Source organism: Chamaea fasciata, unplaced genomic scaffold, assembly GCF_029207755.1.
Source record: "Chamaea fasciata isolate MVZ Bird 193981 ecotype frontalis unplaced genomic scaffold, bChaFas1.0.hap1 SCAF_14, whole genome shotgun sequence".
NCBI classification, from domain to species: domain Eukaryota; kingdom Metazoa; phylum Chordata; class Aves; order Passeriformes; family Sylviidae; genus Chamaea; species Chamaea fasciata.
This window is the reverse complement of record NW_027094099.1, coordinates 10,258,955-10,273,485: the sequence shown is the minus strand read 5'-3', so window position 1 is coordinate 10,273,485 and position 14,531 is coordinate 10,258,955. Positions and strand designations below refer to the sequence as shown.

The 14,531-nt window shown below is 38.7% G+C and overlaps 1 protein-coding gene across 1 annotated transcript; it reads right to left on the bottom strand.

Annotated features, from left to right (window-relative positions):
* Positions 1–307: 307 nt before the first annotated feature.
* Positions 308–7,528, bottom strand: AFG2B (AFG2 AAA ATPase homolog B). Its single transcript, XM_066196500.1, has 8 exons — positions 6,425–7,528; positions 5,205–5,390; positions 4,422–4,586; positions 3,721–3,930; positions 3,078–3,305; positions 2,074–2,208; positions 1,307–1,432; positions 308–655 (listed from the first exon to the last, which is right to left on the bottom strand). The coding sequence occupies exons 1-8, from the start codon at positions 7,499–7,501 to the stop codon at positions 503–505; spliced, it is 2,280 nt and encodes a 759-aa protein (XP_066052597.1). The 5' UTR covers positions 7,502–7,528; the 3' UTR covers positions 308–502.
* Positions 7,529–14,531: the final 7,003 nt, after the last annotated feature.

Below are 14,531 nucleotides of genomic sequence, written 5' to 3'. Positions count from 1 at the left end.
ATCAAGGAGTTAAGCACTGACAACCCTTTCACTGCCACTGTAGTTTGGAATCTGCTTGTAAGAAAGTAACCCTGTAGATAGGCACATATAAAACCTTGAATTTTATACAGAATGGGACTTCCTCCTATTTAATTTCCTGAAAGCTTTTCTATTTCTTATGTATTTGCTTTCTTTTGGAAACTTCACAACACATTTTTAAATTTTCTTATTATGTAGTTTTTGTACTTAAAAGTAGGAAATCTACAGTAACACTAAGCTGTTCCACAGTGTTTCATCTAAGTATCTCAATTACTTGTTTCATCAGACGTAAACCTACCCAAACCAAACAAGATTTTAATTTATTATTCATTATTGAAATTACAGAACTTTTCACAAGTGACACTTTACTGTATTTCATACTCCCTGACCACAGTAAGTACAGTATTAAAAAGTAGGAAAGATGCAAACCTTTTCAAAACCTTTGTAATATATTTAAAAATACTTATTCCACTCCCTTTTAGATTCAAGAGGCTAATTCTTGATTAGAGAATTTTTCATAAAATTCCAAGTCTTTTATGTTTAAAGATGGTTTTACAGTCTTCAATGATTTCACAAAATGTTCCTGTTTTACAGCAGTTGCTTCGAGTCCATTCTCTTGCAATGCCAACAAAGCAGCCTTTAAAAGAAAAAAAGAGAAAACAACTCCTTATCATGTTTTAAATTGCAAAGAATACTGTAAGTATTCTAAAATATTTTACAAGGAAGAAAGCATTAGTTAAAGTATCTGAAAACATCATTGTATAACTTATGCTTATTTAACAACAGATAAAGATCCAAGTAAGGTTACCATAACTTTTTCATTCACTTTCTCTGTCTGAAGTAGACGATACATTTTTTATCGTTTATGTATTTGGATTTTCTTACTAGTCTTCTGTCTTTTTTAAAGCTCAACTCAAATTCTGGATTTCTCTGCTCATTTTTTTCCTCTCTAGCCTTGACACTACCTGCTAATTTCACCTTGCATTACAAAGAATGCAATTCACCTAGATGTGGGCATGGATTAGAGAGGGCCACGTGAAATAAAGGGTAGTACAGTTCTTTAACTTCTGGTAAATTAGCACAGACAGACTTTATTCTTATTTGGCTCTTTTATTTAAAGAATTAGCCCTTGTTCAGTTCTTCAGTTTTAATAATTTTCTTTGGATTTTCAATGCAAACTGGGAAAGAACCTGTACTAGAAATGGCTCAGTAACATCTATGATCTTTTTTTTCATTCAAAATTGTTATTTAGAGTTTATTTCACAGATGAACCAGGAATATTTCTTACCTCCTTGCACAGATTTTCAATATCAGCTCCAGAGAAGAGGTCTGTTAGGACTGCAACATCTTGTAATGACACATCAGTATCTAATGGAATTTTTTTGGTGCAGATTTTCAAAATGGAAAGTCTTCCCTGTAAATTGGTGCATATTATGCAAAAAAACAAAACAAAACAAAACAAAAATTAATTTTCCTCCAAAGCAGTACCAAACCTGAAATTAGAAAATGAAATTAAAAGAAAAACCCAGAAAAGTACCAAAACTACCTGGTTTTGGTGGAAGAATAAAATGCTGTTAACGGAGATAATGCATTTCTGGTTGTCTCATATATAACATCTGTTATTTACATCACTCCTTGCTTCACGAAAACACAGTATTTTAGGCTGAAGAGGCTTGATTTGGCATGCTTTGGGTCAACTTTTTTTGTGAAGCTCAGGAAAAATAGCTATACTAGCCTTAGGAACAGTACACAAAAATTACTTGAAGCAAGACAACTTTTTTTGGTATTTCCTCAACTGTAGCTTGATTTTGTAAATACGCATTTTCTCTACTTTCCATATGAAATACTGTATGTACACCAGTTGAAACGTAATTGGTGTAAAATACCAATATCTTTATTTTTAAATTTTTCCACTGTGCCTTGAATTTGGTGACTGATCTCCAGTGAAACACCCATCACTTGTTAAGTATGTTACAGGAATATCCCCCCTTTGCTCCTAAAGTATGCTGGCAATTAATCTCTCTCACTTTAAAGCCATGCATGGATGTATAATACCTTCAGATCTGGAGGTGGAATATAGATCATCTTGTCCAGCCTTCCAGGACGGAGCAAGGCATCATCCAGCATATCTGGTCTATTTGTTGCAGCAACTACCATGTAATCTTTGTTCAAAGTTTCCTGAAACTCTAGCTGAGTAAGAGATCATGTAAACAAATTAGTGCAACATGCCTGAGATAGATATTATCAAAAGATATTAGTTAACTTCTAATGAGAAGAGGCGAAGGGCAAAAAGATCATATAATTTCATATGTAGTTATTTTCCCTTCAATATCAGTATTCTATTTTTCTTGAGGTAAAAAGATGCCTTGGCCCAGGGCAGATTACATGACAAAAAAAAAAAATTAGTATCTGCCTTGGCAATAAATAAAGTCTTTTCTTTGACCAGATTGTAACAAAGAACTTTTTATATCCAAAAAATTCAGCATTCTACAATTCTGGAACTATTTTCTTTATTATTTCCCCAGAGAGTATCATCATAAGAAGAAATTTATATACAAAAAAGTTAAATATTAAATGTTGTGAACAATTCAGTGACAAGTGAAGGTACAAGTTTTTGTTTAAATAACTAACTGATCATAACTGTGCTGCTTTAGTATGCATTATGGGTGAGAAAGAACTGCAAATGAAGTAGGGGAAGTACTTATAAAAAGTGAGCTCAGGGAGGAAATTGTTTAAGAGTAAAAACCGCACAATCAATCTAAAAAATTAATTTAGCGTCAAGAAAAGGATTTTTGTGACAGAAGGTGAACACCCAACTAGTAATGCTCATTAGCCTGTGCAAACAAAGCCTCATTGAGGAATAGTGTATGTAAAAACAATCAGCAGCCTATATACAGTATCTTCTAAAAACTAGTAATTATGACAGAGTAAAAGAGCTTCTTGCATGTTTTTAACTTGGAGGATTTTAAGTTTAAAATGTGAAGGCCAACAACTAAAATTTTTGAAACAACTGGACAGCATTTCTCATTCTTTCTAAACAGAAAAGGAAGCATAAATACCTTTCTTTCCTCATCACTTTGTTCTTGGCACTGAGCCTCAAGCTGTAGCTTGCCTCCTCTTCTTTCTGTCACTTTCAGCCCAACCCCATCCAATTCATTGAGAAGAACAGAAAGAACACGCTCTGAGACACCATGGCCAGTTCTGCAGTGTGCCCGAGATCCCAGGATAGAATCAATCTCATCCAGGAATATTATTGCTGGAGTATTTGCTCTTGCTTGGCGAAAAACCTTTTCAAAAAATGTTAATAAAACAAAACATTAATGCCTGAATTCTATCAGGTAAGGTGAAAAAAGAATCCCACTTAGATATACTCTGTATTTTACTTAACTTTAAAGGTACATTTGTAATGATTCTTAAGAGCTGTTCTGGCTTACATTTACTACTGGCAAATTCTGCTTCTTATTTATATTTCTAAATGAACTGAAAACAAAAGGCTAGAAATACTTCCGAAGTTTAACACTGGTATAATATTAGGGACAGAGTCTCACTATATCTACAGGTGAATCTGTAAGCCATTTCTATTATACAATCAGATGAGAGCTCTATCATCTTTTCAACAACAAATTTTAGGTCTAACTAATAACTTTACAAAAATCAAGCAAAAATACACTTACAGAACCTCACACAAATTAAAAACTGTACCTGAGACAAAATCTTCTCTGAATCTCCCAGGTAAGGTGAGAACAGGTCAGCACCACTTACAGAGAGAAAGGAACAGTGACAACTCGTGGCCACAGCCTTCACCAGCGTGGTTTTGGCACACCCAGATGGCCCATAGAGAAGAATTCCCTTGGGATGAGACAGGCCCATCCTGGCAAATGCCTCAGGAAATTTCATAGGCCACTCAATACCCTGTCAATACGGAAAAAAGGGATGAAATTCTTAGTAAGAAGCAATCAATAAAACTGCCCAATACATCATTTCCTCTCCTTGATACAAACATTAATTGGAAATCAGAGACTGATTTAGTGTTTCTTGATATAATGCCCCCTGCTTAAATTTTCCATTTGACACAGAACTAAAAGCAATCCTGAAGAGATAACAGCCAAGAGCCATCCCTGGATAAATATTCAGGAAAGGAGAAATTATCTGGCTACAAGTTAAGTACTTTCCAGCTACTAAAACCATGCCTATTTTCCCATGATATTACTGTGCTTGGTGGTGGTATCTTGTGACTGCAAGATTTCTAACTCAAGCATTGCAATAATACTGAAATAATGTTTAAAACACAATTTATAATTAGGTAATTTGCAAGAGAAATAATTTTCATAATGCAGCGTACAAAATACCTTGGAGCACATATTAGAAATTAGCCACTTATCTAAATTAGTTTAATACATTACCTGTTTTAACTTAAATTTCACATCTTCAAGACCACCAATTTGCTCCCAAGTCACAGGTTTGCACTCCGTTAGTCCAACTGCACTTCGAAAAGAGGATGGTTGAATTCTTTTAAAAGCTTCTTGGAAATCTGCCATGTTAATCATGATTTCAGTTTCAGTTGAATCCTGAAAAGAAACCCAAACCCAGATAGGGCATATAAACAACAATTTTTTGCAATACTTAAATGCTGCATTTATATGCAAAGCACTTCACATAAGGCTAAATACAACTAATAAGGAAGTAAAATCCTGACCTAATGAGCTTAAACACTGCAGACACAAAAATACAAAGCAAAGTAAAATATAGCCTCTTTAATAGCAAGTTTTTACACAGGAAAAAAAACAATTTTAACAGAAATTAATGTTTCAGAGAAACCTATTATTCCCTAAATTACAGCTCCATTAGGCAGCGATCTGCTAAATCAAATACTCGCTTTCAGGGTTAACACACATCACATCCTCCAATCTTATAAATAGAAATAAAAAAGATGCAAAATCCATTTTCACTATACACTGAAGAATGTGCTACATTTTATCTCAGGCTATCAAATGCCACTATTAAACCACAGATGCAGTAACACAACTAAGGTGAGAACTGAAAGGATGAGCAAAAATAACATATTTATATTTATAAAATGCTTGGTGTGAGTCTTCAACTTGCTGAGCTTTTCAAAGTGAAGTATTAATGAGGAAAGGGTAGGACAAATATTACTGACACTGTTCTTGACTGATTTGCACGCATACCAAAGAGCTGTGGGACATAGCCTGCATAGCAGCTTCTCTGCAGAGTGCCGAAAGGTCAGCTCCAACATACCCAGTCGTCATTTCTGCCAGCTCAGACAAATCAACCTCTGCAGAAATGGGCATATCAGATGTAAGCAACTGCAGGATGCATCTCCTCTGGGTAACTGTTGGGGTCCCAATAATTACCTAAACCAAACAGAAAAAACAAAAATTTTATGTAGATAATTTGCCATACTCATTTATTTTATAGACCAAGGCAAGCAATTTTGACTCTGCTTTATACTGGCTACTGAAAATTAAATATACTTATATCCCAACTAAAGAGTTTCACAGGAAACCTATTACCGGCACTATACAAATGACAAATATTTAAAATACCATTTACTTTCCAAGTGAACAGTGTTTGTATGAAGAGTTGCTCATGAGACACTATCAGATCGTGTTTATCGAGTCCCGTAACACTGAAATAATAATTTCCTTACATCACAAGCACTAAATTAGACTAATATGATAGAAAAAAATAAAATAGATAAAGATTCATACATTATTGAAAACCTGGTAAAACATCATAATAAAAATGCATCTCAACAACCTCTAAATCCCAGAAAATAATGAAAATTATAATTATGAAAGAACTTGATTAAACTGGTGACTAAAAGGAGTGGGTTTAGCCAGGAAAATAAACACTACAAGCACAAGCACTGTGTGTTGCATAATTGCATATGTTTTACTTCTTTGGTCTACTAAGCTAAGGGTAGTTTTCCAGAGTAGACCCAACCTCTGTTACTGAAACCCGAACAGAAGTTTTGACACAACAGGTTACTAGTTTCCTGTCACAATAAATTCCAAAGGAGAAATTCAGTCTTCAATCACAAATCTTCAATCTAGGACTTAAATGGAAAAAAACCAATCCTGTAAAGTTAAGCATCTGGAAGCAAACAAATCCCCTCAAGATCAAGTCAATGTCTTTATGATAAAGCAAAAAGACTCATCCTATCCATTTTCAAGTATATGGAGCTCTCAGTGTTCTGAGTAAAAAAACCTGAAACAACCATACCCAAGCTGCAGCAAACTAAAGACAGAAACAAGACACCCGTCCCAAACCTGCAGAATCCCACTATGAAACGTAACTAGAAGACATTAAAAACACTTTTAACAGCCCACTTCCACCTCAATAAGGAAAGAAAAGTGTGAGTGTACTAGTAACAGGGTTTATTTACCTCTCTGTCAAACCTGCCAGGTCTTCTGAGTGCAGGGTCTAAGGCATCAGGCCTGTTTGTCGCTGCCACAATGACCATCTTACCCTCACTGCTCACACCATCCAGCAGCGTCAGCAACTGGGCAACAAGACGATCTTCAGGAGCATTGTTTGAACTTCCTCTCTTTGGGCACAGAGAATCAATCTCATCAAAAAAGAGAATGGTTGGGCCCTCGTTTGACATCTCTCTGCCCTTTTCAAAGACTCTTCGCAAATTCTCTTCACCTTCTCCTGGTCTTGAACCATGGAGGGCTGGGCCACTGACGCCGAACAGATACGCACCCAGCTCTTTTGCTACTGCCTTCACCATGAGAGTTTTCCCTACACCTGGGGGCCCAATTAAAAGCACTCCATTAGGGACAGAAAGACCCAGCTTCCTGAAAGTTTTGGGAAAGCGGAAAGGCAGATCAATCATTTCTTTCAAAGACTTCTCCACATCATCCAGTCCCGCAATTGAAGTTTTCGCAGTGTCTTCTGATAGATGTCTGTACCATTCTAAAGAGATCACCTCCTTAATTTTTAAGCTTGTTTGGGGAGTTATCAATCCAGCTCCCTCCTTCACAGGAGATGCAGACAGTATTTCAATATACACCACGGGATTTTCGGGACTTGGGGCAACAGCAACAACATAACGAGGCGAAACGTACACATTTTTTAGCAGTTCTCTGACTGTCTCCTGCAGCACCGCTCTGGGAGTGGACTTTTTCAGCGCGGCGCTCTTGAGGACCACTCTGGCAGCGGCTGCTCGCAGGTGTCCGTAGGGCAGCAGCCGCAGCCCGTCCATGCTCAGCGAGAGGCCGCGCAGGTCCCGCGCCGCCAGCCCCGCCGTGCTGCAGGTGAGGTCGGCCTGCAGGTACCCGTCCGCCAGGTCGTGCCGGGGCCACGCCGTGCACACACAGCAGCCGCCGGGCACCGAGATCCTCAGCGGGGCGCCGATCCTGGCCCCCAGGAAGGAGAGCGCGGCAGGTCCCAACCGGCACCGCTGGGTGCCCTCGTCTCCCGGGTCCAGCGGGAGCAGCTTTAAGACTGCCGCCTCCATCGCTGCCTCCGCCGGGGAGGGCAGCAACCCCCCTGCTCTGCGCGGGCCCGTCGGCTCCTTACTCACCGCGCCTCGCCCTCCCGCGGGGCTCCCGCTCGGCCGCCGCCCGGCGCACGGCGGCCGCCCGGCACTGCGGCCCCGCGGCGGGCGGGACGGGCCCCCGGGCAGGGACTGGACGGGGCGGAGCCGCCTCCGCGCTGGCAGGCGGGCCGCGCATGCGCCGCAGCGGAACACGCGCACTGCGCCCCGCCCCAGCCCCCGCAGCGTCACGGAGTGAGTTCGGTAGGAAGTGAGCTCGGATGTCGTATAATGTCATCTGTGTGTCTCGACACCACCATGTCGGTCTGATTCTGGCACTCAGTGCCACGTCCAGTCTCTCCGGAAACACAGCCAGGGACGGTGATTCCTGGGTAGTTCATTCAATATCTAATCGCCCTTCCTGTGAAGAATTTTTTCCCTAATGTTCTCCCTAAACCTTCCCTGGTGCAGCTTGAGACTGGCCTCTGGTCCTGTCTGGGAGAAAAGGCCAAGCCCCACCTGGCTACAGCCTCCTTTCAGGGAGTTACAGAGAGTGATAGGGTCCTGCGATAAGGTCCTTTTTTTTGTGCAGGGTGAGCCCTCTGTGCTCCCTCAGCCATTCCTTATAGGACTTGTGCTTCAGGCCCTTCACCATCTTTGCTGGCATTCTTTGGACCTGCTCCAGTCACTTCATGTCCTTCCTGAACTGAGGGGCCCAGAACTGGCCCCAGTACTCCATGTCTGCCACCTCCCTCATGCCCTGCCTCAGCCACTGCCCTGGGCCTTCCCTTTTGAAGGGCTGTCAAAGCAATGCCTGTGAGGTGAGTGCTGTGTCCTGGGGACTCATACCCTCATCCCACAGACTAAATGCACTCACCCCCTTTCTAATATTCATGTGGCTCGTTGTCCACAGAACTGGTCATGACAGCGCTTCTTTGCCACCCTCATTTCTTTGCCCTCTTTTTGTCTCCTCAGTGCTGCCCGCTTGTTCAGTGCTTCTTAAACGTGTTCCCAAATATTGGGCTTCCCCATTCCTGTGCCCCTGCCAGTGCTTTTCTCCACTCCTTTGTCACCAGCAAGTCATGGTTGAATCAGCTGTGGGTGCTGGTTAAAAAAAGATGTGGGGAGCCACACCACTGGCTTAAGAAGATGCTGATGCAAGTGATTAAGGCACAGATATTCATCCAACATTTGGTAAAACTATTGCAGTATGTTGCTCTTACAGAAGTTAGTCAGCATTTAAGAAAAGTTTTGGTCCCTCACCTTCTTAGATTGTGCCATGAATTGTGCGGAATTTTAATAAAAACTTTCCAGGAGGTCTGTCAGCGTTGTGGGCTAAAAGATAAAATATAGTATGTGCATAGTTTTATTCTTGAAAGTAACTTTATTTTTAAAAAAGTCACACGTGCTGAATACACGCAGACTTTGAGACCACAGACATACAAGAATTGAGATCTCAAATGCTTGATGCTAGTCAGACACAGTTGAATTCACAGAAAACTCAGCGAAGGAGCACAACTACAATCTGTCCTGCATTGTATTCTGAGGCCTCAGGAGGGGCAGTGTAAGAAAATCTTTGTGATGGTGTTCTGGTTAATCACATTTCTTACTGAACCAAGGCTGAACACAAAATATTTCAGTAAGCCATATGAATAACAGCAAGCAGTGTTAAGAGAACCACTTCATAATAATTCTGAATGCTGAATAGGTACTCACAAAAATTTTGTAGGGCTGTGTGGTGTGAAGACCAGCAAGCCTGCCCTTTAAGCCTAATTATGTGCAAAAAGGCCTGTAATACATTTCCTTTCAATTCATGACCAAATTTTCCCATTTCAGTGTTTATTTTCTATTCCTCTGCTCCTGGATATCTACTTAAACTTTCTTTTCATAGCACGGTTCTGTACTGCACACATATGCAAATGTTTATATGGAATATGCTTATATGGAATATGTAGACTTACCAGGTATTTGGTGGAGGACATACTAACGTCTGTCCAGAGAATGTACAGACAAAAGATTATAAGGAGCTTTCATTCCAAGAAGGCAAATGTACTTTCAAGCCAACGCCTTATAAACATATTCTCTTGTTTTATTTCTTTGCATCAAAGGTTCTCATAAACATGAGTGCCCTCAAGTACGTACTCTATTAAACAAAAAACATACTCTGTTTAAAATGGCAGATTTGTGTTTCTGAGTTTCAAACTGTAAGTGGTACACCCTCTGCTAGGTTTTAGAAAGTTGTGTTTAGGAAAGAAAAGTATGGAAAATTGAATATTTGCAATGAGCTCTGTGGTTTTTATTCATATATAGTGGTTCCTTCTAACAGACTTATTGTAACACCTGGAAATTCTGATTTCTTATGAAAAGGGAAACACCTGAAAATCTAATCTTAAGTAATAAAGTAACAAAAGTTGGTGTCCAGTATAAAAAATTCTGCTATTGTTGCTTGATGAGCACATTTCAGTAAATTTTAACTTAAACTTCTCTAAGTTTTTACTGTATTTTATTGCTGTAATACTGGTTATTTTACTTTAAGACACTGCTAGTTCAGTTCTTTTTAGTACAGTGAAGTGAAGCCCTCAGAAAACTAGTATGTCCTATTGAAAGAGCACAGGATTGGCTTTTTTTGAACAAATTGTGGAATCACATCTAAATTATTTAAATATTTTCGTAGAAAACTTTGCTGAGTGACATTGCCCTCATTTCAAATGCATACTTTTTAGTAGCCATGCTCCTGAATAATTTACAGAAAAAAAGTGGCAAAAATATTCTACCAAGAATCTAGTTTAAATTGACAAAAACCTGAAAGTAATGTTTTAAACAGTTTTCTCACCATTCACTAGATGGCAGCTGATCTTCAAGAATGGCTGTATTTCTCCTTTCAGATCTGATAATTTGGAGGGAGTAGTCATCAGTTCTTGGAGAAATCAAATACTGTTCAGCATTGTCTTCACTCCATTTCTAATATGAAACTGAAAAACCAGCATAGTGAGTGTTCGGATAAATTTTCAGCTTCATTACTTTTTCTTGTTGGACTTCTTGCTCTCTGTTTCTGGGGAAGAATGTTCTTTTTTATTCATATTTAGTGCACCAAACTAACTTCTTTTAAAGGAGAACATACAATTATTAAAGATTCTAAAAAAGAAAACAGTATTTTTTTTTCCTTAATATATGTATTGCATTTTAGTAGACTAATGTTCAAAATTCCCAACCGTTATAACTCATGAAATAAAATAATTGTACCTTGTTACAATAATTCCCTGCATAGAAAGTAAATAAAATATCAAGCTGATTCTTTTTTTAGTAGGTTTTACCCTGTCTATTACTGGAATGGAAATTTTTGCATTAAATTGACAAGTTAACTCTGTTTTTCAACATAGTCTTTTTTCATGGTAGATGGATTTGAAGATGTGGTCTGATTGTTTATTAATCAAGTAAGGATAGTTCAAAGTGAGTAGCTGGCATGTATATGCTTCAGGACAGGATTTTAGTATTTGTGGATGTTCTTTGACTGAGTATAAATGCTGTATTACACTTAGGCCAGATATTGCACATTTCAAACACCAGACTTTATTATAACAAAACCTCATAAATAAATAGTAGAGACATGCTTAGAAAAGGAGTGGAAAGAGCTTTTGTATGTCTGCATGTCTTTCTGGAAGGGCCACCCTCAATGTGTTTACTTAATTTTCTAGTGAGCATCCAGTCTTGTATCTTTACATGGAAAAAGTTCCCATTGCAGTTAGGAATTTTGGATGGGGAAGGCCCAGGGGATGGGTTAGGCCCAGGCCTTACAGTGTGGAAAATCTTGGCCTGCTGACAGAAGTTTTGGTGAAATTACTGCACTTTAGGTGGACACCACTGATGCTGTATCTCCACCAGAAGTCATTGCCATCATGGCAGATGCCTCAGTAAAAATGTGTGCCTGCACCTGGAGGCACATTTCTTTGGGAGTGACTGGAGTCCCAACTGCACATTCCCTTCTCTTGAAACTTTGGGGTGACAGATTTTCAAAGAAGGGAGAATGGACAGGTGCAGATAATTTAACAGGATACATTTTTCAATTTGTCAATATTTGTCTTTAGCACCTTTTGACTACTGCTTAGAGATGCTTGGTTAACTGTTTCAGCAAAATATATAATCCAGTGGTTCACTAAATCTTCTTTTGGATATGGAATAGTGAGATCCTTGTGTGGTGTTCAGTATAGGAATGAGAGTAGATTGGTTGAGAATTAGAGAATGCCCATACAAACCTGAGGGACTTAGCAGCAAAATGGCACATTAAATTCAGTATACAGCTATGAGAACAAAGGGGAATGAAGGGAAGAGCAATTAGAGGGAAGGGTCACTTTTATAGTATCCAAGTAGATGATTCCATGGAAATGTCAGCTCAGTGCTTGATGTGCAAAAAGCAATTCAACAGTTAGCCTTAATTTAAAAAGGAACCAATAATATAACAAAAAACTGTCTCAGTGGCATGGTGTTTATGGTATCCCTGTAATTCAGATATTGTGTGTGCTTCAGATCTCCTGTCCTCAAAAATATGTATTAGAACTGGGAAAGGTTCATAGAAGGCAGCAAGAATTATCAAAGGTACAGGATGGTTTCAGTCCCAAGAAATGACTAGAAGTAGGTTATGTCTCCTCAAGACAGGAGAAAAAACTTTGAGGTGGCTGTGGAAGAGATTTGAAAAATTGTTATTTGTATCAGAAATGCCTGTTTTAAAGGTGTTTTCCAATACCAGAACAACTGATGCTACTCAGACCTCTGTTCAAAACAAAGAAAAAAGGTAATCCATCACATGGTGGGTAGTATATCCATAGAACTTCATGTAAGGATGTTGTGGATGCAAAATTGTGTGTTGGTGCAAGAGGGAACTGGAGAGTACTTATCCAAGAATGTTATTCATGACAGTTCTCAGGATTGAGGAGGTCCTTGTGAGATCTCATGGGGGATTGCTGAGGAGCCAGACTCCTGCTGGTGTCAGAAACTTCTGCAAGCTGAACTTACTGGAAACCAGGAGTGTGGGAGAATGGAAGTGTCACACATGCTTACTCCTTATGTCTATTCTTAGCACTGCTCCAAGTTTTCACTTTTTAATGCACATTCTTAAAGCATCACATACTTGTTTCTTAAATTATGCTCAGAGAGCAAAATAAAGGTCAGGGACCTTGGAATAGGTTCCATGAGGGTAGTATAAAATAGGAAAGATAGTATGAAGGGAAAAGCAGGCATCCTTAGAACAGAAACCTGCAGTTTCTCTGTCCTTACAGTGATGCATGTATTCCTTATGGAAATGTGAAATGATTCTACAGATACTTTTGAGCTGTTATGTATCAGAATGACTGTGTGGTTTATCCATATTTAAGCTGGAGAGGTATTTTTGAAACTTTGGAGAGACAGTCAGTCCAACTGTTCATAAGAGGAATTGTCTTTGAGGAGTATAATAATTTTAGTCTCTGCCTTTGGGAGGAGTCCTATGCCTTCAGCTTTCCTCTTTCCTAAAACAAATATCTTGGAACATAGTCATGCCCAAATATTGACATGTCTTCCCTTGTCATCATCCCTTAATTAGATTAATTATTCTAAACTTGTATGAATTTTCACTTCAATGTCTGTGTTTTTTCATTTCTATTTTCAAGCTGCCTTGTCTCATCTCTTAAAGTTTTAAAATATTTAAGGCTACTGGAATGAGTTGCCCTTTGTACTTCCCACTCCAATCTTTGATGTCTGATCTTACTGGCGTGAGGCTGTTACGATTTAACAAAGGGAATAGACATGATTTCTGCATTGTCAGAAGAGTTCCATACCTCAGAAAATATTAAAATGCAAAATATTTCACAGCATGAGTTCTTCTCTTGTGACATCCTGACTTTCAGATGCCAGTGGTTAAGTAATGCCACCCAAATGCTGTCATGAACAAAAATGGAAGAAAACCATAGCAAGAATTTTCAGTGATTGTCTTCCTTAGCTTCTGACTGTGGAAGTTGGAAGATGTTTTTTTTTTTTTTCTAACAAGAAGAGATTGAAGATTCACACAGAAATAATGACTAAGTCATTTTTCTAGATTTCTAGGTGTGGTATAAAATTCCTTAGACTGGGCCTGAATTTCCATTCAGTGTTCAATTGTTTTTCAAAAATGTTTAATTATTGCTCATGCTGCTCCATCTTTAATGTAATTTTTTTCCATTTCTTCTCTTTCAAAGGGTATCAAGAATGCTAGTTCCTCAGTACTCGGGTTATATTGCTTAAAATTAATTCCCTGTTACCTTTGCTAGTGTCATGGAAATTGAATTGAATTTATTAGCTACCAAAGAAATGGAAACAAATGTTTAGGTATGTAAATCAACATTGTCAGTGGATATAGAAAATATATTTAAGGCATTGGGAATAACATGAATTCTCTGTGTTTATTTTTCTGGCCTTTATGAAGGCAAAGCTGAACCTGGAGAAGGATATTCTCAAGATCAAATGAGCTGCATGAATGAATAACTTGGAGGCACTGATGATTGTAAGCCATGAAGCTTGCAATTACTTTGAATTTGCATCAGTGTTTAGGTGCTACCAAGGGCCACTCCTGTTCTTTTGTAAGAACTGTAGCAATCTATTACTTTGAAAAATTGCAGTAAGGATTTCTTCTTCCTAATAAGGGAGTATTCTTTTCCTTTAATTTTTCCTGGTGGAAGGAAATTCATTACAGACTCATTCTGTTTATAATGAGATCAACTTAGTGCTGTGATGCAGATGTTGTAATTAGACTTTGATCTTAGCTCAAGTGGCTTTTTTCATTCAAGTAACTAAGCAACCTTCTTCTGATGGTGTCTGTTTGGGGACCTTGCCTTGTGCTTTAGGGAGCTGGCTGGCTAAAACTGTGCAACTAAAGATGATTTGGTTCAGAATCTTCCATTGTTGTTTTAAAATTTCAACCTAACTATGTATTCAGGTAGGCATGGAGTTAGCAGAACTGAAAAAGGGGCAGGCTAGAAGTATTTGCAATAGAAATACCTTATCT